A 25511-nucleotide genomic window follows, 5' to 3' on the forward strand; every position below is an offset into this window, starting at 1 on the left:
GGCCCTAGGGAGCAGGTTGGTGGGAAGTGTCCTGGGCAGGATGGGAGGAGGAGTCAAAGCTCCTGGGTCGTCCCCCACCCCGCCGCCCCACCAGGGCCCAAGGAACTGGGCTCTGAGGGTGCTTCATGGGAAGGATGGGGCCGCAGCAGCCCCTGGGAGTCCCAAGGCGGTGATGGGCGTGGTCCGGCCGTGGGCGTGGTTCAGTGATGGGCGCTGCTCAGTGGTGGCTGTGCTCAACGATGGGCGTGGCTCGGTGGTGGGCGGTGCTCAGTGGTGGGCGTGGCTTGGTAATGGGTGGGATTCAGTGATGGGCGGTGCTCGGCGATGGGGGTGGTTCGATGGTGGGTGGTGCTCAGTAGTGGGCGTGGCTCGGCGGTGGGCGGTGCTCGCTGGTGGGCGGGGCCCCGCAATGGGCGTGGCTCAGCGATGGGCTCCTCCACCGCCCCGAGTTGAGGCTCTTGTGCGTAACAGCCCCAGCGCCTCGTCTCCAAAGCCGGAAGTGGGCGGTCCCGGGTCCGAGACCCGCGGGGCGAAGGGAGCCAGGTCCACACCCGCCCTGCAGGGGCCGCTCTGGAGCCGGCGCGGCGCCCTCTGGAGGCACAATCCCAGGACCGGGTGGGCCCAGAGCTGAGGCGCTGCGTTAGGTGAGGGCTCCCTCCGCCGCCCTCACAGCACCCCCGGGGCAGGCCAGGCAGGTGCCCCGGGCCCGAGGGGCTGGGCTTCAGGGCCTGAGGTGCCCCACGCAGGGGCAGGCTCCGAGGGGACGCGGCCGGCTCTCTGGACCCCCGACCTCAGACCTGGCCCCCTTCCGCCGGGCTGAGTCACATGCTGTGGGTGCTGTGAAGAGGGAGGCCCGGGGAAACCGTGACCGGTGTCCGGAACCCCAGCATGCGGGCCGAGGTCGGTGCGCCCCGGCAGAGGGAGCGCCGGAGTACAGCGGGCAGGACAGGACGCGGGAGGACATGGGCCTCCGGGTCTCCCCTGGGACGGAGGCAGGGGGCGCCCCGGCTGGGGGACCGAGCCTGTAGGGCAGGCGGCGGTTTCCTCCTGATCCACGGGCAAGACCTGGACAGACCTCTGGGGGCACTCAGCCCCCCAGCCTCAGGGCAGACACGGACTGTGAATCGGGCCAGGGGTCGGGGGCTTCGGGGATTTCAGCAGTGCGGCCTCCCGGAGGCAGAGGGCCCGGAGGCCGCCTCCAAATGAAATGTCCCCACTCAGGGAGAGTCCTGAATGAAGACTTGTAAGCAGCTCTGGGGCAGGGGGTGGGAGGCAGGGCCCTTCAGACGGTCCCCATCTTCCCAGGGCCGGGTGAAGGAGGCCGGGGTGGACCCAAGCTGGCACCGCTCAGCCAGTTGCCTGTCCTTTCTGGAAGCCTGACTTGGCTGCTGCCTAGGCGTGCCAATGGACTCCCCTCCTGACCGTCATCCCGACCATCGTCAAAAATTAAACAAAATCACTTTTTCGGGACTGCCTGACCATGTCTCTGGGAGCCCTCACTTGGCGGGTGAGTTACTCTGGGACCTGGCCGAGTCTTGGCTCCCGATGCCTCAGATGGGATGGTACTGGATGGCCCAGCCCTCGCTGGGCACTCATGGATGGACTTGAGTCTGCCCACTCCTGGCTGCCTGGTGGGTCAGAGCTCTGGTCTCTGCACGCCGGTCCCTTTTCAGACCTACCTCCAGCTGGATGGGGACCAGGATGTCGCCTGGGGCTTTCCACTGTTCGGGAGAGCCAAGGCAGACCTCTAGACCACCTGTGTGTCAGCAAGTCCCCGACCCCAGCCCTGACCTCCAGACTCTTCAATCCAGCCACAGCAACATCCCCTGTTTGGTGCCTAGTCAGCATCTCAAGGGTCTCCCTGGTGGCTCAGACAGTAAAGAATCTGCCTGCAATGCAGGAGACTGGAGTTTGATCCCTGGGTTGGGAAGATCCTCTTGAGAATGGAATGGCAACCCAGTTCACTATTCCTGCCCGGAGAATCCCGTGGATGGAGGAGCCTGGTGAGCTACAGTCCATGGGGTCACAAAGAGTCGGACACAATTGAGCAACTAACACACACACACACACGCATCTCAGATCCAGCACATCCCAGCTGCGCTGCCAGCCCCAGACCTGCCCCACCTCGCTTGCACAGGTCCTCAGGCCCCAAGTCTGTCTGCACTTGCCTTTGTCTAACTCACACCCAGAGTACCACTCTCCCTCCGGGGCCTGCCTTCAACACAGATACAGAATCTGACCACTCACTCCTACCATCCCGGGTCCAGCCCCCGTCTCCTCTACCCTGGATTATTACCATGTGACCTGGCCACCTCTACCCACCCCTACCACCACCCTGCATCTCTCTAGTCTCAACCCAACAACCAGAGTAATTCTGTCTTAACTGAAACCTACCTAGGGCTGTCCTACGCAGAACAAAAGCCAGAGTCCACACAACCGTCCTTGCAGCAGCTTCAGAAGGCCCTCCTGACCTGGCTCCTGACCGCTCTGCCTTCCTACTGGCCACTCCCCCTGCAGTCCCATTCCAGGCTCTGGGCCCCTGGGCAGTCCCAGCTGCACGCCAGGCGTGGTCCTGCCCCAGCGCCTTTGCATCCACTGCTCTTTTGGCCTAGAAAGGTCTTTCCCCAGGTATCTGTCGGGCTAGTTCCCCATGGTCGTGAAGGCCACTCAGGCTTTCTCTGACCTCCTGAGAATGTATATATACACGTGTGTGTGTGTGTGTGTATGTATATACATACACACATCTGTACAAGCAGACACAGAGATGATTCCATTAGAGCTACACGTGGCAGTGTCCCGTGCAGGGACCTGTTTGTTTGTGTGCTCTGTCTGTCAGCTCTGCCTATAACGCACCTTTCCCATAGAAAGTGCTCAGTATACGTGGGCAGAAGAAGGGACTTACTAATTTCCTGCCCTGGGCCAGGGGTCATTCCACATTTTTTACATGAATGAATTAATTTAAACCTCATAACGGTGATAGACCCTGTGATTACCGGTCCCATGTTGAAGGAGAATTTAATTTGCTCAAGATTGTGCCTTCATGTATCGTTGTTGTTGTTCAGTCGCTCAGTCCTATCCACCTCTTTGCGGCCCCATGGACTGCAGCACGCCAGGCCTCCCTGTCCCTCACCATCTCCCAGAACTTGTTCAAACTCATGTCCATTGAGTCGGTGATGCCATCCAACCAGCTCATCCTCCGTCATCCCCTTCTCCTCTTGCCTTCAGTTTTTCTCAGCATCAGGGTCTTTTCCAGTGGATCAGCTCTTTGCATCAGGTGGCCAAAGTATTGGAGCTCTCACTTCAGTATCAGTCCTTCCAATGAACACTCAGTGTTGATTTCCTTTAGGATGGACTGGTTTGCTCTCCTTGCTGTCCAAAGGACTCTCAAGAGTCTTCTTCTTGTATTATTATCAAGCATTAATTATTTATTACTATCATTTGTTATTTATCATTATCATGCATTCATTCATTTAATTCTCACAATAATAATAGGGACAGTCATCCTCCCTATTGTATAGACAAGGAAACCAGAGCTGAGAGACTTTAACTTGGAAAGGTCGTGGGGCTCACTAAGCGGAAGAGCTGGCCTGGAACTCGGGCATTTGAACTTCAGCTGCAGTGCTCCAGCTCTGACCCCGCCCCGCCCCCAGGGCAATCCACGTAGGGCAGTGAGGAAGGGCCAGACCTCAGGCCTGGTGACCAGGGATGCCACCCCTTCATCCTCTTGCTTCACCTGCTCCTGACACCCTGGGTGGACAGGCGCTATTCTTAGCCTCACCCCCAGCCTCTGTCTACACCTGGGTGCCAGCTCCACAGGGCTGCACCAGCTCAGTCGTCCAGGGAGATGCATAGGCCCATTTGGGGTTTCAAGTTCACTCCCATTCAAGGGTCTCAGAGCCTACCCAGAACAGCGCCAGCACCTGGGGCTCCCGGGGTGACTTAGAGGACTCTCCATCTCCTGCCTCTCCTGGCCGTGCTTGATGCAGAAAGTCTCTTGACAGTCCCCCACACAGTTCCCTTTCCACAGAGGCTTCTGTGGCCTACCTTTGGCCCCAGGCCTGGAGAAGCTGCTTCTTGGAGCTGGGGCAGTCACCTGGGACCCCTACAGCTTCTGAGCCCTCTTGAAAGAGGGTGGAGGGTGGGGGGTTCTGCTTTCCTGTTCCACACAGAGAATCAGCCAGATTCCTCCCAATTACATCCCCTGCAGGACTGCGCCAGTCAGAAAGAGAAGCCTATGAGTGCATCCAGGAATTTCTAGAACAAGGGCAGCTGGTAAGGCAGTTCCCTGGAGCTTTCTGAGAACTGAGGAGAAAAGTAGGTAAAAACGAGGGCTCGGGCTTCCCAGGTGGCACCAGTGGTAAAGAACCCACCTGCCAATGCAGGAGACCCAGGAGCCCGGGGTCAATTCCTTGGGTTGGGAAGATCCCCTGGAGAAGGAAATGGCTACCCGCTCCAGTATTCTTGCCTGGGGAATCCCCATGGACAGAGGCGTCTGGCAGGCTGCATACAGTCCACAGGGTCGTAAAGAGTCAGACATGACTGAGCACACACATGCAGGCTTCTTTCATTCTGTCTGAATGCCAGCCCTGGCTTAGAAGCTGCCTGACCTGGCCTGTTAGGTGGCCAGGCCAGCCACAGAAGTGAAAAAAACCCTGCCTTTGGGGCCCCCAAGCCCCGCCCCCCCCGCCAGCTTGGTCCCTGGAGAGCTACAGAGGTGTCAGGACACTGGTGGCCAGTGCTGGGCGCGGGGCATGTGTAGGAAATGCTTCTGTGGTCAGAGTTCTGGGCCCTGCGAGGGGCAGGGTCTGGGCAGGGGACGCAGGGGCTCTGCAGAGGGAGGTGGGTGGGCTGCAGGCAGAGGCCGGGCTGTGGGCAGGGCTTGTGTGTCCCTCTGTCCTAGCTCGAGATGGACAAGCTGAAGTTCCTGAGTGCAGTGGACACCTTGAGTGGTGCTGTCCACGCCCAGGCAAATGGCAACATGGACGATTTCTTTCCGAAAACTGTCTTGGCCGAGAAAATCACGGTGAGCAAGGCCCTCTCTTTCTGGGCATCGGTCCTCCAGGGACAAGAATGACAAACCCAGCCGCGGGGCGGGGGTCCCTCTCTGAGGGGAATTCTCCTTTCTTCCTCCCTTCTAGAAATTAATTCTCGAAGAGTCCACAGAAGCCCTGGTCAGCACTGTGCGGCAGCGAGCCATGCTCTGCGTCGTGGCCCTGAGGTGCCTGGGTCCCCAAGGCCGGGGTGTTGGGGTTGGGGAGCATGGCAAGGCTTGGGGACGTGAGTTCTGGGCTGCGGGGGCAGGGCCCATGACAGCCACCCTGCCTCCCAGCCTCCTGTGGTAGGGTACCCCCAACTCTCACTGTTAGAAAGCTGTTGGGGCATCAGTGTGGGGAAGGCTCCCAGAGACGCCAGGACCTCCTTCCCTGCAGGGAAGTGTGTGAAGGCCCAGCAAGAGGGCAGAGCAGAGTGCCCCCCCACTGGCCCTGGACACTAACCTGTGCTCCAGAGCCCCCCGTGTCCCCTCCCCCCCTCCCCCACAGCCAGGTGAACCCGCCGCTCCACCTGTCCCAGAAGCTGGACCTGGCCACCGCCGGCATCTCCAGCATCATCCCTCTGCCGCTCATCATGCCCAGCCTGGACCGCAAGGAAAGCGCCAGCCTCTACCTCCAGGTGCTGCCACTGCCCATCCGCAGGCCCCTCGCGCCTCCTTGGGGCTGGCTCCTGCTCCCACACTGCCCATCCGCGGTCCCCTCGTGCCTCCTCGGGCTGGCTCCTGCTCCCACACCACCCACATCCTTCTCTCCCAAGCGCTCTGTTTCTCTAGTTTCACGAGAGCCTCAGTTTCAGGAGGAGACAGTCTGAGGATAAGCCCACAGGTTCTAGGGAATTACTGGCCAATAGACTTGGTCAAACCTTCCCGGGAATTTTCAGCTTGAAAGATAGAGGTTTCCTTTATCGAAGATGTCAGAGAATGAGCCTCTGGTGGCGAGGGGCCCTCGGGGGCTGCATTTTTTGGAGAGAGCAGCCGGGTGCCCACTCGTACTGTCTGGCCTACAGTTGGAGCTGGTCCAGGGCTCAGGGAGGTCAAGCGGGGCTGGCGCTCGAAGATGCGAGGGCGGCGGCAGAGCTGGCCCATGGGAGTGGGGGCGCCCCGGGGAGCGGTCTGTCATCTGACACCCCGCGCCCCCCGCCTGCCAGACAATCCAGGCCTTGGACGACATGTTACAGGCTCTCGTGATGGAGGATCTGGAGCCGAGCATGGTCTTCCTGCAGAGCTTCCTGGAGGTGAGGAAGGGAGATTGAAGCCCTGGGTGTGGGGGGAGGAAAGGAAACTAAGATGCCTGGGGCTCGGCTGCGGCTGAAGGCCATCCTTCGGTCCTCAGACCTCAGCAGGCATGTCTGTTCCCTGGAGACAGAGTCCTGCATCTCTCCCCTCTTCACGGAGTCCCCAGACGTTCTTGGTCACAATACATTGTCACCCTGAGGGGTGAGTTTGAATTCGAGAAATAGCCAGGAGTCACTTGAAATGAACTTTCGTGACAAGATGGTAATTAACAAAGTTGATTTAATTTTGGATAAAATACTAGATGTGACTAAAGATAAGGAGACAAGATTGCCCAGCTATCTTATTTTAAGCTTTCACTGAAGCTTCAGTACTTTAGTTACCTGATGCGAAGAGCTAACTCACTGGAAAAGACCCTGTTGCTGGAAGGATTGAGGGCAAGAGGAGAAGGGGGTGACAGAGGATGAGATGGTTGGATGGCATCACTGACTCAAGGACATGAGTTTGAGCAAGCTCTGGAAGACAGTGAAGGACAGGGAAGCCTGGCGTGCTGCAGTCCAGGGAGTCGAAAAGGGTTGGACACGACTTAGTGACCGAACCACAACGACGATAAGGGCTGTGTGTAGAGAGGAAATGCATTCGTGTTAGGACATTATTTTGAGGGATGTATCATTTCTTTTTTTTTTTTTTCATTTTTAATGATATTCATTGTTTTCTTGGTAATTTTACAAGCAACGCATGTTCATCACAGAAAACTAGATAACTATAAAAACTAGATAAACTCGGGCCAGCCGCGGCCACCCTCCTATTGTCTTTGTGGCCGGGATGCTGCGTGTGTCAGGGGTGTCCGCTTGTCTCCGAGGCCATGTCGGGGATGGACTGAGCAGGGAGGGTGGGACCCCACGGAAGGTGTGGCAGGTGTCCCTGCTCCCTCTGCAGGTCGTCCTGCCTTGCTTGGTGCAGTCGGATAAAGTGCACGAGCAGACCCGGATCTTGGGCGCCATTTCCCGGATCCTGAGGTTTATCTGCAATTTCCCCGAGCTGGCGGTGAGTGCCTGGGACACGCGAGGCTCTGCAGGGGTCCCTGGGGGGCGACCACAGCACCTTGGTCCCGCTGCTCCTGTGAGCTCTGAGCAGGCAGATATATCCCAGCCCGGGTGGAGGGCCTGGCCCGGGGAGCCAGGGATGGGAGCCCATAGCTCCCACTGGCCAGTGTGCCTGGGGGTCTGGCCGCCCCAGTCCCCTGGGTGCTGACTTGGAAGGTCCCTTTGCCAGCACTGTGTGGAGCTGGTGAGGTGGGGCCACCCACAGCAGATACCAAGCTGTGTGGAGGGGAGGGGAAGTCGAAGGGAATGGGGGCCCCCTGGCAGGCGGGGCTGGGGCAGCGCCCATGTGGCCCGCGGGGTGCAGCCGGGCCCCCTCCCGCAGCACACGGCGGAGTTCTCCATGACTGGGAAGCTGATGGGCACGCTGGGCCTCCTCTGCATGAGCCCCAACCTGGAGGTCGGCATGGCGGCCTCGGAAGCGCTGCACTACCTGTTCAAAGTCCTTGCGCTGCAGAGAAGTGAGCATCCCAGCCTAATGGACTAGGGGCTGCGGGAGGTGGGGGTGCTGGCTCGCAGAGCTACAGGCCCTACTGGGAGCCCTGCGTGGTGTCGGGGGCGCCGGAGGGCTGGCCTCCCTCCTCAGGGCAAGGCCCTAAATACGCCTTATCGGAATGAGCCCCAGCCCAGTGCTGACACCACGCCCTCTTAGGAGACATTCCTGGGGACTCTCGGGAGGACAGGGAGCCGGGCTTGCAGCCACCTGTGAGGTCCACTTGGCCCCTCAGTGTTCCCAGCTGTCCCACCACTGCTGCGAGGACCCAGGCTGGGAAATGAGGCTCCCTCCTCACGGGACAACCTGGGGACTCCTGATCTGGGCTTCCCCTGCCCCAAGAAAGTCAGAGATTCGGATGTACACACACACAGAGGTGCCAGAGGAATTTGCACCTCTCCCCCAAAGGGAGCTTCAGAGACTTGGCTTTTGTGATTAAACTGGGTCCGTTTCCCAGTTACTTAGCGGGGGCCGGGTGAGCGGTGTGTGGGAGCAGCGGCCTCACTGACGTCCACCTGCCGGCCTGGCACCAGGGCCCGAGAACCCTCGCACGCTGTGATGGGCCAGCAACACTTCACCCTTGAACCCTCTTGGTCCACTCTGAGGTTTGCTGGGGAAGAGCACAGGGCGTGTTCCTTTCTCCCCTGCCAATGGTTTTGGATCGCAGGTGTGAAACAGAAGACAGAGAACATCTTGAAGGAGCTGCAGAAGCACTTCCGGGGGGAGTGGCTGGCCAGCATACAGGACCTCACGATGGTAGCGCACACACCCCACCCAACGCGGGATGCCTGGATGGGAAGCGCGGGCAGGAAGAGGGCCAGGCCCGAGGGGTGATCCCCACTACGAGGAAGGGTCCCTGAAATCCCAGGTCTCGTGGACAGCGTGCTGGAGGGGAAGGCCCGTTCCCCTAGCTGCCCTGGGGTGGACTGAAGTTTAAGTCACTGAGCGGGACTGTGCAGTGAGGTGTGGTCCGCTCTCCTCCCCACGCACCTGTCTTAGGCCTGGCTTCCCTTCTGGTCTCTCAGCAGAGGCGGACTTCTGGCCCTGGGCACTGTGCCCCAGGCTCCGCCAGCTCCCGCCACTCCCTCCAGAAACCCAGATACCACCCTTCACTCTCCCTTCCTCTCCACGCCCAGCTCAACCCCACGCCCATCCACTCTGCCTCCTGAATCCCTTGCTCGTCCACCTGCTCTGCTCTGGTCCTGCCATGGCTGTCACCCACCTCCTGCCTCTCACTGTGGCTGCCCCCGGCTCCTTCCCCTTTTGCAGGTGGCCCCTCCAAGGCCTGGAAGCAGACCTGGAAGCCGATGCCTGCTTTGCGGTGCGGTCACCCCGCTAGACATCAGAGCTCACCCCAGATGCAGTCCCCTGCTTGTGTTCCAAATGCAAACCCAGACGCCTTTAGCATCTCCCTCTGGGAAGATCGGCTGGAGAAGGGATAGGCTACCCACTCCAGTATTCTTGGGCTTCCCTGGTGGCTCAGCTGGTAAAGAGTCTGTCTACAATGTGGGAGAACTGGTTTCTGTCCCTGGGTTGGGAAGATCCCCTGGAGAAGGGAACGGCTCCCCACTCCAGTATTCTGGCCTGGAGGTCCGTGGGGTCACAGAGAGTCGGACGCGACTGAGCGACTCTCACTTCACTCACTTTCACTTCTCTGTGCGCTGCTGTGGGGACCGTTGGCCACACCCCGCCTCGGCCTCACCCCGCAGGGAGCCGGGTGCTGGCCAGGGCTGCCTGCGCTGGACCCAGGCCGGCCGGCCTCTCCAGGGCGCGGAGGCCACGGGCGGACTCAGAGGGGCTCCGCCCGGCTCCCTCTTCCCAGTTCTTCAGGAAGTACCTGACTCCCGAGGAGCGAGCAGACGTGATGCTGGTGTCGTTGGAGGCCCTGACCAAGCCCAGCAGGCACGACGCCCGGGCGGCCTCCAGGGTGCTGCGGATGATCCTGAAGTCCTCCGTCCCCGACATCGGGAAGGTAGCCGCTCCAGGGACTCCAGGGCCCGAGGGCGCTTTGGGCCTTCTTCCTTTCCATTCCGTGTCGGATCTTGCTGTTTCACTTCCTACTGGTTGGGGTTAAAGAGTCATGATCCTTGAATCCAGAGGATAAAAAGTTAAACGAGGCGTAGCGTGGTTTGCAGTTGTGTGGAAGGCCCTTCCATGGGGAGGGGTGACCACCTGGCCTCCGTCTCCACTGGGAAGGGAAGGCTAGCATCAGAGCGACAGCAGGAGCCCCGTTTGGGCTCCCGGGGCCAGGAGACACCTCAGACCTCCCTCCCGCATGCAGACAGGGGATGAGGCCTCTGAGCACTTTGTCAGGCCGGCGGGAGAATTCCCAGCAAGATTAGGAGATGCCTGTCTCCATATCGTTGTGTCTGTCTATCCTCTACCCATGTATCTGTATCTACGTGTATATCCGTGTCCTCTACACCTACGTCTACACCCGTGTATCTGTATATCTGTATCTACGTGTATATCCGTGTCCTCTACACCTACGTCTACACCCGTGTATCTGTATATCTATATCTACGTTATATCCGTGTCCTCTACACCTACGTCTACACCCGTGTATCTGTATATCTGTATCTACGTGTAAACATAAGGCACACTGACACGAGCTAGAGCTGGAGCACGGCCCTTTGTCGGAGGTGGGACTTGTTCACAGAGAAATTAAGCCAGCACAGGGTCTCTTTATCAGTCCTTTTTCTTAGACCATCTTCAAAGCTCCTGTGGACAGACAGTCACTCTGCTTTCAATGGCCTCCCGTGCCCCCACCTCCCCCTGATGCCAGTGCCAGCTCCATGAGCTGTTCCTGGGCTCTCCTCTTCTCTCTGGCCTGGGGTGCCATCTGAACACTCCTGAGCCGAAGGGCACCCTGGAGGGCAGCCCCCCAGCACCCATGTGGAGTCCCTGCCCAGCTCCTGGGCAGCCGGACTCTGCTCCCCACCCCGCGCAGAGCTCGGGTCTCCTCCGGCACCACTTTCATCATTGGAACCTTCTCCCTGTGGTGAACTGGAGCTTGCACCCCCGTGGCTCCCAGGCCAAGGTCAGCTTCCCACGTTAGGCTGACTTCAGTTACTGTTCAGGTTTACCAACGCCGGGCACCTTGCCCTGGGCTGGCCGCAGTCACGTGCTGTGTTATTTCTTACAACAAGTCTGCAGGGAAGTAACTGGAGTTGGGGAGAAGCTCACGGCGGGTATGGCCCGGATAACTGGACTTTATTGAGCACACGTGTAACATGCACTAGACGTGTTAACTCAGGCCCACGAGGAGGCTGAACTGGTTCTCGTTGTCCGATGAAGAAGTAGAGCACAGAGAGGGCTGATCCTGTGCCAAGGTCACACAGCTGGTCAGCGGGGAGGCAGGTTCGAATCCAGGCAGAGTGACTCCAGGCCTGTACAGCCTCCCGTCCACACAGCCAGTGATGGGCCTGCCCTCCCCCCGCAACAGTCTCTGTGTCCCAGTTCCCTCCTCTGATATTTGTGACCTGGTTTCCGGACCCGACTCCACAGCCTCTTCCCTGCTGCTGTCTACTCTGTGCCTTTTCAGCCATGGCAGGGGGACAGCCCCCAGCCCCGCGTGGGCGCCTGGGTCCGAGGCTCCTGCCGAGCAGGTGTCGAGCACCCAGGAAGCAGGCACTCCGCACCCCCCACCCCCTGCAGGTGCCTGAAATCATCAAGCACGTTTACCACCACATGCCCAGCGCCACGGACGCCACGGCCCAGGAGACCATCCGGAAGGTGCTCCACGTGCTGGCCCAGACCTACACGGATGAGGTGGTCCTGACGCTCTTCGAGATGGACGAGCAGTCCCAGAGGTGGGTGGGGTCCCCGGGGCGGCAGACAAGCCCCAGGCTGTGCCGATCTGCTTATTCTTAAAATATGTCCAACTTTTAGTACAAGGAAGTTCCTTACTTGGGGCAAAGTGATTGTACCATTAATATTAGCTTATTGCAGAAAATTTTGAAACATGTACATTTTTGAAAAAAAGAAATTAAATCTCACCCCAAGGCAACCTCTGCTGTTACTTAGGTATAATTTATAGTGTGTCTACCTCTTAAGAATGATTTTGTTCCATTTTTACAAACACAACAAACGAACACACACAAAAAGGGTTTTAAGGAATGTACACACACAAAAAAACACACAAAACACACACACACACACACACACACACACAAAAAGAAAGTACAGTCCCTCATATATACCGATCTCCACATTTTTTTCATAGCATTTTCTCAAAATTAAAACTCCTTTGTAAACGATTTTAATAGCCATCTGATATTATATAGTATGGGTGTACTAAGCTATAAGACATTAAAATTTCTCCATGTAGTAAAATTCGCCCTTTGACCACACAGTTCCACAAGTTTTCTCAAACGTATAGTCACAGCCATCACCACCACATTAAGACGCAGGGCCTTCCACTGCCCTCCAGATCCCGTGCCGCTGGGAGCAGCCCCACGAGCCTGGCCCCCATCTGTCATCCAGCCCTGTCGCTGGGCCTTCCCCAGGCCGTCCTAGAAGTAGGACCACGCAGGACGGTCACACCGCACAGAGCAGACTCGTGCGTCTGGTCCTGGCTTCTCTCGCTTACGTGCGTGTTTGGGATTCACCCAGGGCATCGTGGGTGTCAGAAATTCACCCCGTTCCTTGCTGAGCAGCACCCCACTGTGTGCGCAGGCCGCGCTGTGCTCAGCAGTCACCTGGTTTTCGCAGTTCTGGGCCATTACAAGTGTGCCGCTGTAAATATGTGCGCGTAGGCTTTTGTGTAAATATTAGCTTTCATCTCTCTTGGCTAAGTTCCTAGGGGTTGCATTTCTGGGTAATACGGGAGCTGTCCGTTTAACAGCTTTAAAGAAGCCGCCAAACTTTTCCAGCCGTGGTTGTGGCGTTTGCCTTTCTGCCAGCGGCTTACCAAAGGGCTTTCGGGTTGCTTCCACGCTTGTCCACACTTGGTATCGTCATTAAGAAAGACCTAGTCATTCCAATAAGTGCGCAGGGGCATCTTGTTTCTATTTGTGTTTGACTCTTAATTGCAACTGATGTTGACCATGATTTCTTGTGTTCATTTACCTCCACATACCTGCTTTGGCCAAATGTCCAAATCTTCTACCCGTTTCTTCCCTTTTTTATAAGCATTTTTCACTATTTAAAAGTATTTTTTTAATATTTATGTCCTTTGTTTTCATTTATTTGGCTGTGCCGGGTCTTGGCTGTGGCATGCCGGACCTAGTGCCTCACCTGGGGGTGGAGCCCGCGTCCCGCGTCCAGGCAGAAGGATGCTTAACCTCTGGGCCACCAGGCGAGGTCCCCAGTCTGTCATTTCACGATTGTTTTCTGTTTGCCTCCTCCAGTTTTTGCTCCTACGTTTCCACTTTCCTGAATTATTTTGGATAGTTTGTGCTTTTTTTTAGAGGTATTCCTTCTTAATTTATCCATTGTATTTTGACTCCATCAATTTTTAGTGGAGTCTTACGCATTTACAAACCTCAATTGTCATAGTGTACTGACATCCCTAAACGTTCATAGTCCATTTAGAATTAATATTTTACAGCCTCAAGAAAACATGAAAGCTTTCAACATGTAGCTTCCTTGGCTTCCCTACTTATGGAAGTAAGTAAGGAACTTACTTCCTTACTTATGGTATGGTTGCCATACGTATTATATCTATACACATGAAGAAACACCACCAAAAAAAGGTTTAATTTTTGCTTTAATAGTCATACATATTTTTAAACTTATCATGGGAAGCTATAAAGCATTTGGCAAAAGAATTCAAAGTCTATTACTAACTGAAAAAAAAAATTCCCCTATTATGGGAAAAAACTTCCCTACCATGATGAAGAACATTTATCAGAAATTAATAAGCAATCTTAATTTCCCAATTGAGAAATTACGCAGTTCCCTGGCCAGGGCTCTGCTGGCCTGTCTCTTCCACTGATTAACCCTCGAAGCACTGCTCAAGCGCGCATGTTTTCTGCTTGGAGTCTTCCTTCGTCTTTGTCCCGGGAGCCCCGTGATGCCACACCACCAGCAGGGAGACTGTCTTCATCCTCGTCTTCAGTCTCTCCTTGATTTTTCACGACCCTCTCCTGTCTCGCAAAGGTCGTGGCTTCTTGGGTACAGCGAGCAGACTTTCCTGAAATTGTACCCTGTTATTTGGAGAAATAATTTTCAGATCTCTCCTCTTCCTCTGAGTGTGAATTTGCAGGTTGGGAGGAGCAGGGAAGGTATCCCAGGCAAAGGAAAAACATAAGTGAAATGCATTCAGGCAAGGCTGGAAGGGCCTGCGTGGAGAGGTGACCGCCGGGGCCTGGAGGGTGGCCTGCTGGGTCCGGGCCAACGGCTGGAGCACCGGCTGGGACACGGCCACAGGGGAGGTTTCTGACCCATGGGACTCAGCTGTTTCCTCCCGTCAGGTTCACAGGCCGTGTGAGCACTTTCAGAGTCACCTGCATGTGAGGTGGCAGAGAACAGGAGGCGTGGAGGTGATGGAAAGATGGAAGGAGTTGGAGGAAAGGAGAGGGGAGAAGGGAGAGGGAAGGGTAGGAAGAAGGAGCTGGGCCCTGAGCAGAGCGGCAGAGCCCCTCCCGGGAGGCTGACCTTACAGATGGGCTTTCTCCCTGCAGGGGGGCTCGCAAGCCCTGGGAGATCCTGGCGTCCTTCCCCAAAGGCTACGAAGTGATCATGGAGCACCTCCTGCAGAGGCTGACCCCCCAGCAGAGGTCTCGGCCCCAGGAGCCCGGCTGCAGAGCGCAGATCTCTCCATTGATCGTACGTGGGCCCGCAGCGGGTAGGGTGCCCCGGGGTCCGCCCAGGCTGTCCGGAGCTCTCAAGCGGCTGCTGTGGACAGAGGAGGTTGAACACCCTCGTGGCCTCCTCTCGTGTGGGGCCCCGGGGAGTCTGCCGTGCCTGAGAACCGGCTCCTCGTTCGCCTGGGCGGGACAGAGTGAGACCAGCACCCCAGTCCCCTGACCCCTCAAGGATGGTGAGAGTAGCGAGCCCCCAGCAGAGCCCCCAGAGGGCTTTAAACGGACAGCAGCCCAGACACCGCCCTGCTCTTCCCGGGCTCGGCAGCGGGGGACCCGGGGGCTGGCTCTGGGTCGTGTCAGCCCAGGGCTGCGGCTGACAACGCCCCCTGCCCCGCAGGCCACCAGGGCCCTCCACGAGCTGCTGCTGGAGCCCAGCCGGAGGATGGAGGTGCAGGCCTTCTTCCCGCACCTGTTCCTGGCCCTGCTGTTCCGCATCTCCTCCCTCCTGGGGGTGGGGGCCGCCCAGCCCCCTGTGAGCCAGGGGATGGACCCCGTCAGGTACCCCCTCTCCGGCTGTCGCTCAAGGGCCTCGCCTGCCGTTTTTCACCTCCACCGGGCCTGGGCTCCCCACGTGCCCTCCAACAGCTCTTGCCTAGGCTTTTTATTGATGATTTTTTTCTTACTTATTTTTGGCCACGTCATGCGGTATGCGGAATCTTAGTTCCCCAACCAGGGATGGAACCTGGGCCTCCTGCCCTGGGAGCTCGGAGTCTTAACCACTGGACCGCCAGGGGAGTCCCTTGCAGGGCTTCTTAGAAAGACTCTCTGTGTGTCTGGCTTTCTGGGCGGATGCAGGGATGCTGTCCCTCTGTGACACCACGCATCTGAGTCTGCAGACCCCCGCCCCAACCCCGGTGCCCCAGCTGTCTTGGCTTCGGGTGCCTCCTTCGTGGAACGTTGCCAGGGTCCCTGAGGGCTGTCCCACCCCCAGCAGGTGGCGGCCGTGCGGGAGGCTGGGTGGACAGGAGGTTCCCAGGTGAGGAGAGGATGACCTTTCCTCTGCTGTCTGCCCCCCACCCCCGCGCCCCCCCAGCTGCTCCGTGGAGGCGCTGAAGACCTTGATGAGGAGCGCAGGGTACAGCGACCACGTGTCCTACATTCAGAAGCTGCAGGGCTGGGAGCTGCTCACCAGTCTGGAGAGACACCATGAGGGGGTGGCCCTGCTGGGCAGGTGAGCCTGGGCCGCACCTGCTGGGGGGCCGGCCGCCCTGCCCCTGCCCCGCCCCAGGGCCCCCTGCACGCAGGCCTGACCCTGGGCGCCCGCCCCGCCGTCCACAGGGCCATGGTCGTCCGCAGCTGCTGGCACACCCGCCCTGTGTTCCGCCTCACCGTCCGCGTCCTCCAGGACCCGGACCTCGAGAACCATATGACGGCTCTTGTGTTCTTCACCGAGGCGAGTGGCCAGGACTGGGGGGCGGGTGGGGGCCTGCCCCTCCTGGAGCAGTTACTCCAGGGGGCTGTGGCCTGACTCACATCAGGCTGGGAGACATTGCTCAGGACACCTGGTTGGTCACCTGGAGTCTCAGGCCTTGAGTTTACCTGGTGCGACTGAATCTCGGCTCTGATTTCGTAGAAGAACACGGCGCCCCCGCAGCCACCCTGCCTTAGAGTCACTCTGCTCAGCTCTCTGGTTGGCTCAATGTACTCTGGTCACCTGGCAGAAGAAAGGTGTAACTCTGCTCAGCTCTCTGGTTGGCTCAATGTACTCTGGTCACCTGGCAGAAGAAAGGTATCACTCTGCTCAGCTCTCTGGTTGGCTCAATGTACTCTGGTCCCCTGGCAGAAGAAAGGTATAGAGATTTGGCAGTTATGGAAAAGAGTCTTAAAAGCAACAACATCATGAATAATGGTGATGCTCAGAAGAAACCACTTCTAGATTTTGGTCTGAATGTGTGTGGGGGGGTGTTTTCCTGGAGGAGGAAATGGCAACCCACTCCAGTACGCTTTCCCGGAGATTCCCAGGGACAGAGGAGCCTGGCAGGCTGCAGTCCATAGAGTCTCACAGAGTCGGACACGACTGAGCGTCTGAGCCACCACCATGGGTGTGTTGGTCATGTTTGAGATCCCTGTCCGTTCATGTTCTGTATTCTGCTGTCTTAGAGCATCTTCTGCATCATTATGTGGTTTTTTTTTGGGGGGGGCTATACATAAATTTTCGGAGAAGGTGATGGCACCCCACTCCAGTACTCTTGCCTGGAAAATCTCATGGACGGAGGAGCTTAGTAGGCTGCAGTCCATGGGGTCGCTAAGAGTCGGACACGACTGAGCGACTTCACTTTCACTTTTCACTTTCATGCATTGGAGAAGGAAATGGCAACCCACTCCAGTGTTCTTGCCTGGAGAATCCCAGGGACTGGGGAGCCTGGTGGGCTGCCGTCTATGGGGTCGCACAGAGTCGGACACGACTGAGGCGACTTAGCAGCAGCAGCATACATAAATTGTAATGGGGATGTAATATTTCATCACAGATATATTATGATTGATCTGACATTCAGTTTCTAATTTTACACTATTATAATAACACTATAGTGAACATCTCTTTGTGAAAGCTTTGTCCATATTCCAGATTATTTGCTTAACTACGAAACATAATAAGTGGAAGACTTGGTTCAAAAAATATGAATGTCTTCTATGATTCTTTTTTTTTTTGAATGTCTTCTATGATTCTTGAGACTGATGCCAAGTTAGTCTGATTTGTCTAGACTAACGTCCCCCAGTAAAGTTGTACCGATTTATACTCCCACCAGCGGTGTTTAAAGGGGGTTCAGGAGTTCTGACTCACCACAGCTTTAAATACGCTCCTTTTGTAATTTGAAGTCACTGAGTTTTGCAGTAGGAGTGGATTTCTTCTGAAATAACAGAGGGAGAAGATGACAAGCGCTAGTCCTAGAACCTGGACGGGTAGGACCTGCTGGGTCCTGCTGGCTTTTGTGCAGGTTGCGGGCATCAGTGTCTTGTCTGTGGAGCCCCCTCCCCCGTGAACCTGTGTTGATTTGTGCACGGGGGTGGGGCGCTGACCAGGCAGACAGGGACACGTGTCGGGTTGTCAGAACCCCTGCTGAGGACGGCAGGTGTGCACAGGCACACCCGGGCCCCTGACCAGAAACGGAATCTGTGCGCAGTGACTGGCCAGCGTGAGTGCCCCTGATCTCTGGGGAGCTTGCCCACGCCAGACTGCTGGGCCCCGTCGGCAGAGGCCTGGACTCCGAGGGCCCGGGGGAGGGCTTCATTTTCTGGATCTACTTCAGTGGTGATTGTTCTCCGGGCGGTCCTGGGACCGGCTTCAGGAAGCAGCAGAAGGCACATGCCAGGGTGGCAGGGGGGCCCTCGCATGGAGGGGTCCTGGACTCAGGCTGTGCCTGGGAACCCTCCGGGCAGCTTCTAAACACAACAAGGGCTGACCACTATGCCACCCCTCCGCCGTCCTGCCTATGCGTCCTCTCTGCCGGTGGTCTGGGGTGGGGTCCCGGTGGGCGTTTACTTGAGAAGACCCGAAGCTTAGAGCTGTCTTCTAGAAATACAGCTAGGACAGAGAACCTCTCTAGAAGTTACCCCAAATGCATAATGTCTGCTGAAAACAGTGGAGATGGGCCTTCGTATCTCCCACCCTTCTTGGACTTCTGGGCTGGGAAGCGGGGAGGGAGGAGTCAGCAGCTGGGGACAAGGCTGGACCCCCACAGGGTGGGGGCTGGGTGAACTTCACCACTGGCCATTGAAGGGTGGTCCAGTCAGTTTTAAGGTGGAAACCGGTGGGGCTTTAGGTACCAGCTGAAGAAGTGGATCGAGGTCTGTTAAGGGGAGAGAACAGCTATGAAAACTCCGAATAATCCACGTGTTTTTCACCCGCCCTGTTTATTGTTTGACTTCCCTGGTGGCTCAGACAGTAAAGCATCTGTCTGCAGTGTGGGAGACCTGGGTTTGATCCCTGGGTTGGGAAGATCCCCTGGAGAAGGAAATGGCAACCCACTCCAGTACTCTTGCCTGGAAAATACCATGGACAGAGGAGCCTAGGAGGCTACAGCCCATGGGGTCCCAAAGAGTCGGACACGACTGAGCACCTTGACTTTTGTTTGGTTATCCTCATCTGTTTCCTGGGCAGGATCATAGTAGAAACATGCAAAACCATCAGGGCCGTCAGCTTTTGTCCAGGGTTCTCAGGGAGCTCAGTAATTTTAACTCTTGCTGTAACTGTGAAAAAAAAGTGTTATTACCTCTGTTTTGCAGAGGATAAAACTGAGGTTCAAAGAATCTAAGAAAATTGCTCAGCTAGAGAGTCCAAGGGGTGGGTCTACCTGCCTGCCAGTCAGAGACAGTAGCTCTCCACAAGAATACCCCCAGCATCAGGACCACCCGTGGGGAGACAGACGCGCATACATCACACGTGCACGCACACAAAACGAGCTCCTGTTGGTTAAATGCATCGGATTAGCTTTTGTCTCGTTCGCTTTTATTTTAAAGGATATAAATACACGTATAATTTACATATACAAATAAAATCATGTTTGCTATTTTCTTTTCATTGTATTTTGTTTTCTAAATTGAATGTACATTCTATTGAAACTAGAATCTATTTTCTAAATTTAATTGTATTCTATTTTCCGAATTCTAAATTTGTTTCTTTTAATTATATTCTCTCTTCTAGATCATTTGCTATTTTAACTGTCGCCTTTTTTTCTTTCCCATTTCCCCATCTCCCTCCAACTTCACAGCCCTGCGCCCATGCTTCTCATATGCGAGCAGCCAAACACACCTCCTTCTGTGTGTACTCGCCAGTGTTTCTTACCTTGATCCCCTGGGGTTCCCCTTGTCAAAGGCCCTCCAGGGAGACTTGCAGGCTGGAGGGACAAATTCCGGAACGACAGCCTGTGAATGTGACCCTCCAGCTGACCGTTGCCCCCTGTAGCAGTTCTTCCAAATCCTGAAGAGCGTTTCCTCATTCTCGAGCAGGAGCCTGGACTCTGGGTCGTCGAGGTCGCCTCCTTTGGGCCCGCCTCCTCCAACTCTCTCCGTGTCCTCACGCAGCTGCTGCAGTGCCCGGACGTGGCGGCTGCTGCCGACGACGAGATGGTCAGGACCCTGGCCAACTGGTTCCAGCGAGAGGAGCCGGCCGTCGTGAAGCTGCTGCTGCGGGCAGTGGGGATCCTCTCGAGGCACGAGAGCACGGTGAGCTGGCCGCACCCGGGCTCCCGGACCTGCAGGCCTAGAGGGCCCAGGAGCGGATGGGGTGGACGCCTCTCGCAGGGTCGGACCGAGGGAGTCCCCACGAAGCCAGCCCACTGAGGACAGGGCTAGGGAAAGAGCCCCTGCTGCTCTCACCGTCCTGGGAAAGAAGGGGAGGTTTCCCACAAGGGCCCCGGGTCGCCAACCTGCCGGGTCTCCTGGAGCCGGGCGTCCTCACCAGGGATGAGGAGGCGGAGGGGAGGGTGCTGTGGGTTGGGCAGTGAGTGGTGTCTCCTCCCTCCCCGTGTGCAACACCCCCTGGGGAGGCTTCCCCTCTGCCGGCACATCCTCACCGGCACGCCCTTTGCTGGCACCCCTGCCACCACCCCCTGTTTGCCAGCACCTCTCTTTTCCTGAACCCCTCTTTGCCAGCACCCCCTCTCTGCCGGCACAGCCCCTGCTGGCATCCGGGTCCAGGGACATGAGGGGTGTGCCCCCCCCAGCCTGTGTGTGGTGGGGGTGGGGGCAGCTCCCCAGCGGGTGGGACTGTCCCGGCGCCCATCCACAGGGGAAGCAGCTCCGTGCCCTGCAGCCCTACGTGCTCAGCTGCTGCTACTCTGTGGACGGCAGCATCGTGGCGGAGACCTTCCAGGTGCTCAGGGACCTGGTGGACCAGCTGCCCTGGCAGCACTCGGCCGCCTTCCTCATCCAGCTTGCGTTCACCCTCGCACCCTTCCTGGAGGAGGTGCGTCCCCCAAGGTCTGTCTCCCTCCTGGGGCATCGTCTGTCCAGTAACGGGGTGGCCAGAACTGTCTCCGAGGCCCTCCGGCTAGACGGCGACGCCTGCGAAGGGGCTGACAGCCATGGCCCCCGGCCTGGGGATGGTCCAGAGGGCAGAGGGCAGTCGCAGTGGGGTCGTGATGACGGGGGCCCTGCGGACGGTGGGGGGCTCAGGGCCACCGTCTGGAAGGCGGGGCTCCACTGCCTGCCCCTCACGTGGGTGCACGTGTGTGTTCTCCCCCAGGAGTCCGAGCATCTGCGCCTGACAGCCTTTGAGATCTACGGGGCTCTCCTGGCCAAGGTTAGCAGGAGGGTCTTTGTCTTCCCCTTGAGGCACCAGGTCCTCAACCTGCTCATCCTGCTCGTACTCCACCTGGAGGATGCGAACGGCAGAATAGCTCAGGTGAGAGCCCACGGGGCGGAGGGGCGGGCGGCGCTAGCAGGATGTCAGTGAGCACTTGGCGAGGGGCTGAAGGGGCTGACCGGAAACGGGGTCCTGGGACGGGGAGGCACCCACTGGGGACAGAGATGGCTGGCCCAGGTTCTGGAGTGGGCAGGCTGGGCTCTGAGCCTAGCTGCTGAGAAGCGCGGCGGCCGGCCTGCTCACACCAGGCTCCTTCGCCCAGTGAGGCTCTCACGGGCACAGATCAGGACACCCAGGACCAGCTGGGGAGCTGGGACGTCCCCTTTGTGGGTGGGTCTGTCCCAGTCAGCTGGGCGGCCGCCTTTCTGGAGGAGCCAACCTTGATGAGAGGAGTGACCCCCAGCCGGAGGATCCAGACCTCCGGGAAATCTCTGAGAGGCTGTTTTGGGGGCTTGGGGGCTGTGGCCTGGTGGGGTAGGTGAGGAGGTAGATCTCGCTGCGGTAACATAGCAACTGGAAAAATCACCATCATGATTTTTCAGCTTCCCATCAGTGGGAGGAAGGGTACAGGAACAGCCAAAGAATGGTCCGGCCTTCCTCCTGTCGGGGGGTCCCCTGGGTTCACTAAGTCCTGTCCCCGTAGGGCTGATCTCACTGTCGCCTGTCTCCGCCCGCATGCCCTCGGGGTCTTGGCCCGGCCTGCACCCTGACTCCTCCGGCTGGGCTTCCCTGTCTCTCCAGATCGCCCGGCCCACACTCTGCCACCTGGCCACCTTGCTGGGCTGGTCAAAGCTCAGGGCGACTTTCGCTGAGAAAGACATATGGACCATCCTCAGTGCCCTGGTGGGTCGCGGCTCGCCGCCTGCTTTTGTGGGGGTGGCTGGGGCACCCAGATGTCGGGTTCCTCTCCCCGCGGCCACAGCGGTACAATAGCGAGCCCAGGGAAAGTGGGCCCCAGAGCCCGGGCAGTCTGGGGGGCCTTTGTGGAACAGGAGCTGCGGGCGGGTGCGGATGTGCGGACTTCCCTGGGGGCTGACTTTGCGGGCCGGGGCGGGGCGTGGGCCGAGGGCGGGGCCGGGCGGGGCCAGGTGGGGTGTGAGGCGGGGCCGGGGCGTGGCGTGGGCCGAGTTGGGCGGGGCTAGACTGGGCGTGGCGTGGACCGGGTGGTGGTGCCGGGGCAGGCCATGGGCGGGGCCAAGGCGTGGGCGGGGCTGGGCAGGTCCGTGGGGCGTGGCGGGGCCGGGTCGGGGGCTTGGCGTAGCGGGACAGGGGCATGTAGGGGCGGGGCCGGGCCGGGGGCATGGCGTGGCGTAGGCGGAGCCGGGCAGGGGAGTCAGCGGGGCGTGGGTGGGGCGGGGCGTGGGTGGGGTGGGGCGGGGCGGGGCGGGGCGTGGGTGGGGTGGGGCGGGGCGGAGTGGGCCAGGCCGGGCGGGTTTGGGGCTGCAGGAGCAGCGGCGCCTCTCCCGCAGCTGCAGCAGGAGGTGGGCCGAGCCCTCTGGTTCCTGAAGCAGAGCGTACAGCTCTTCAGGAGCCCTCAGGTCCCCATCCGTCGGGCTGCCGTGTGGTTCGCAGGTACGGCGGGCCTCCCCTCTGCCCGGGGCGCCGTGTCCCCGTGCTGGGGACCTTCACACAGCCCAGGGAGCCAGGACAGCGGGCAGACAGCCTGGGGTAGTGACCGAGCAGGGCGGAGCGCTGTCCGCACCTGCCCCCTACCCCACCCCTCTGGGAGCCCCTGCCTGAGCTGGGCGGCCTTATCCCGCGAAACAAGCCGCGTCCTGGGAGGGCAGCTCAGAGACTGGAGTGGCGGGCTCCATCAACGTCCCCAAGGAAAGCACCGCCCAGCACAGGCGACGCCCCGTTTGTTCGAGACCCTTCAGAGAAGCGGGGAAGTCATCCTGGTTTCAAGGAGAAAGTCAGGACCCGAGGTCGGGTGTGGGAGGGACAGACAAACAGAGAGCGGGCGTGGGGACTGTTTGGGGAAGAGGCTCAGAGCAGGTGCAGCGGGGTCCCCTGGTCCTCTGTGGGCCAGTGAGGCGCTCCGTGCCCCCTGCAGGCCAGATCATCCAGACCCTGGGCGCTGAGGAGGCCAGGGAGATGGACGAGGTCCACGCAGGTCAGTGCAAGCCTGCGCCTGCTGCCTGTCCCTCAGACGTGGTTGCGGGGGCTCAGAAATTAGGGCAAGTGGGCTCACAGCAGTCACCATCGGGGGGCGGTGACGGGGGAGGCTTGTCATTTGGGGGCACACGGGGACTCCTGGCGCCTTCTTTCTGTCTGGGCGGCTGCCCCGTATCCCCCACCCCTCCACCTCCCCTTCCCTCTCCCAAGCCTGCAACCCTGCCTGGCGGGCTTCCATGGTGCCAGCGAGTCCCGGCTGCAGCCGCAGCCGGAGGCCTAGGCTCCCCCGGCGCCCTGGGGAGAGGAGGGCGGAGCCAAGCCGGGGGAAGTGGGCAGGACCCCCCTGGGTTGGTCCTGGACTGGACGAGCCCCAGCCACGCCTCTCGGAGCCCCGCAGTGCGCGGTTCCAGGCCCGGAAATACGCTGGCTCCCCCTCCACAAGCTGCTGGCCCCCGGCCCACCGCCCTCCCCTTCCTGCACAGCGCCCACCCGCCCCCATGAGCCCCGCACCCCCAGGCCCTCTTGCTCAGCCCGTGTGTCTGTCACAGCCCTGAGGCACATGCGGGCAGACCCGGACCCCACGGTCAGCTGCCTCGCCACGCAGACCTCCTACATCCTGGAGGCTAAGGAAAAGACGTGGGTCACCAGCTCCACCTCCTGCTTCTGCCCCAGGAGGCTGCGGAAGGCCTACTTCTGAGCCTGCGGCTCATCAGACGAGACTGCGGCAGTGGAGACCATGGCCTGGCTTCTGAGCCCTGCTCTAGACGAGGGGTGTCCCTGCAGAGCTTCTGTAATAAAAGGAGAAAGCGGAGACTTCCAGCTGGGGCGTTGCTTTGTCTTCTCTGGAGCCCACTCCCACCCACTCCCCGTCCTGCGGGTCTAGGCGGCTCTCCCCGCCCTGCCTGCACTGCCCAGGGCCTGGCTGCCAGGGCGAGGGGGCTCTGTGAGCATCAGCTTAAACTACTGATGGGAAAGCTGGAGGAAAGCGATGATGGGATTCAGGGGGTGTGGGCAGGGCTCCTGGCTATAGGCAACGGCAGCCTCCCTGGTTGATTTAAGCGGGAGGACAGCTTATGGGAGGGTGTGAGTCAGCTCCTGAAACATCCCGGGAGGCCAGAGAGCTGGACACTGTGCTCCGGACCCAGGGCGACTCCACAGAATGCCACCCTGCTGTCCTTGACCTAGCCAGACCAGCCTGGTGACAGCACTCAGGTCTGGATCCTGAAAGCCTGTTCCTCCTGCCACCCGAGAGGTCAGCCGGGTGAGCACCCGCCGTCTCCCGCTGCTCCTGCTGGAACCGGCCCTGACAGGGACCATCCCACTGTCCCTAGAACAGCTCTGTGTCCACACGGGGTCCCTGGCTGTTCCCACCATCTCTGCCTGCTCTTGCCAAGGAAGCAGAGGTGCTCCTGTTACCCCCAAGCTCAATCAGCTGGCCCTGGACAGAGCTCTAAGTGCCCCATGGCCTCTGTGACCTGTACCTGAACCCCCAGGGACACACGGAGCACCCACACTTCCCTCTCAGCGGTGACAGCGCTCCCCCACCTTGTCTGAGCCTGGGCAGCGGCTGGAGTCTCTGACATGATGACCTCAGAGGCAGAGCTAAAGCCCGCACTAACTGTGGCACCGGCCAGAAGCCTCTTCTGCCCACGGCCTTTGTCACCAGCTGGCACTGGGGGCCTCACCGGTAGAACTCCTTGCAGGTGGAGGTGTGAGGGGAACCCCACAAGACTCGGGGAGCATGCGCCGTCCCAAAGCGCCTCTGAGGTCACTGCTTTGCGACAAGCAGAGTCGGAGGGTGGATCTTATTCAAACCCATCAGCAGGTCACGCGCACTGGTATAGGACCTGCTTCAGGGACCACCAGTCCCCTAGCCTTGGGCACGCCAAGTGAAGGGGCCCTGTGGGCAGAGACCAGCGGGGCAGGAAACAGACTCTAAGGCCCTCTTGTCCCGGGATGGTCTAGACCAAGTCTGTTGGCTTCTGGGCCTCACTTCCCTTCATTTGTAAATTGAGAGGGTTGGAAAAAACGATTTTTAAGATGCCACTTAGCCCTGGCAATGAATGTGTTCGTGCTTAGTTGCTAAGTCATGTCTAACTCTTTGTGACCCCGTGAGCCATAGGCTGCAGATTCTGCCTATGGGATTCTCCAGGTAAGAATACTATGGAGTGGGTTGCCATTTCCTCCTCCAGGGGATCTTCTCGACCCAGGGATTGAACTCGCGTCTCCTGCATTGACAGATGGGTTCTTTTTACCTGGGCTTGTATCAGATTTTGAGAGGTGACGCTTGTTTGGGAAAGCCACCTGGTAACTTACATCCCACACAGAATTTCTCTTCTTGAGACTCGCTTATTTCCCAAGTTTTCTATAACAAGCAGTTATTACTCTTACAATCTGGAGAGAA

General features: G+C 58.7%; 2 protein-coding genes across 5 annotated transcripts; both read left to right on the top strand.

The window, feature by feature from the left end:
- The first annotated feature begins 13 nt into the window (after positions 1 to 13).
- LOC133228222 (maestro heat-like repeat-containing protein family member 7) lies at positions 14 to 19188 on the top strand. The gene is made up of 16 exons (XM_061383739.1): positions 14 to 644; positions 1306 to 1507; positions 4208 to 4272; positions 4901 to 5023; positions 5139 to 5218; positions 5541 to 5670; positions 6199 to 6285; positions 7223 to 7330; positions 7712 to 7847; positions 8547 to 8635; positions 9702 to 9851; positions 11537 to 11691; positions 14506 to 14650; positions 15026 to 15186; positions 15722 to 15859; positions 15967 to 19188. The coding sequence occupies exons 2-16, from the start codon at positions 1405 to 1407 to the stop codon at positions 16154 to 16156; spliced, it is 1860 nt and encodes a 619-aa protein (XP_061239723.1). The 5' UTR covers positions 14 to 644; positions 1306 to 1404; the 3' UTR covers positions 16157 to 19188.
- A 49-nt stretch (positions 19189 to 19237) lies between these two features.
- On the top strand, positions 19238 to 23926 carry LOC133228223 (maestro heat-like repeat family member 5). Of its 4 annotated transcripts, XM_061383744.1 has the most exons (7): positions 19238 to 19851; positions 20417 to 20593; positions 20873 to 21031; positions 21734 to 21835; positions 22462 to 22564; positions 23046 to 23105; positions 23656 to 23926. In XM_061383744.1, the coding sequence occupies exons 1-7, from the start codon at positions 19753 to 19755 to the stop codon at positions 23802 to 23804; spliced, it is 849 nt and encodes a 282-aa protein (XP_061239728.1). In that variant the 5' UTR covers positions 19238 to 19752; the 3' UTR covers positions 23805 to 23926. The 4 variants fall into 4 exon arrangements, with proteins under 4 accessions (XP_061239728.1, XP_061239724.1, XP_061239725.1 ...); XM_061383740.1 differs by having other exon boundaries at positions 23046 to 23748; XM_061383741.1 differs by having other exon boundaries at positions 20479 to 20607; positions 23046 to 23748.
- The last annotated feature ends 1585 nt before the right edge of the window (positions 23927 to 25511 follow it).

This window comes from Bos javanicus, chromosome 16 (genome assembly GCF_032452875.1).
Source record: "Bos javanicus breed banteng chromosome 16, ARS-OSU_banteng_1.0, whole genome shotgun sequence".
Lineage (NCBI taxonomy): Eukaryota > Metazoa > Chordata > Mammalia > Artiodactyla > Bovidae > Bos > Bos javanicus.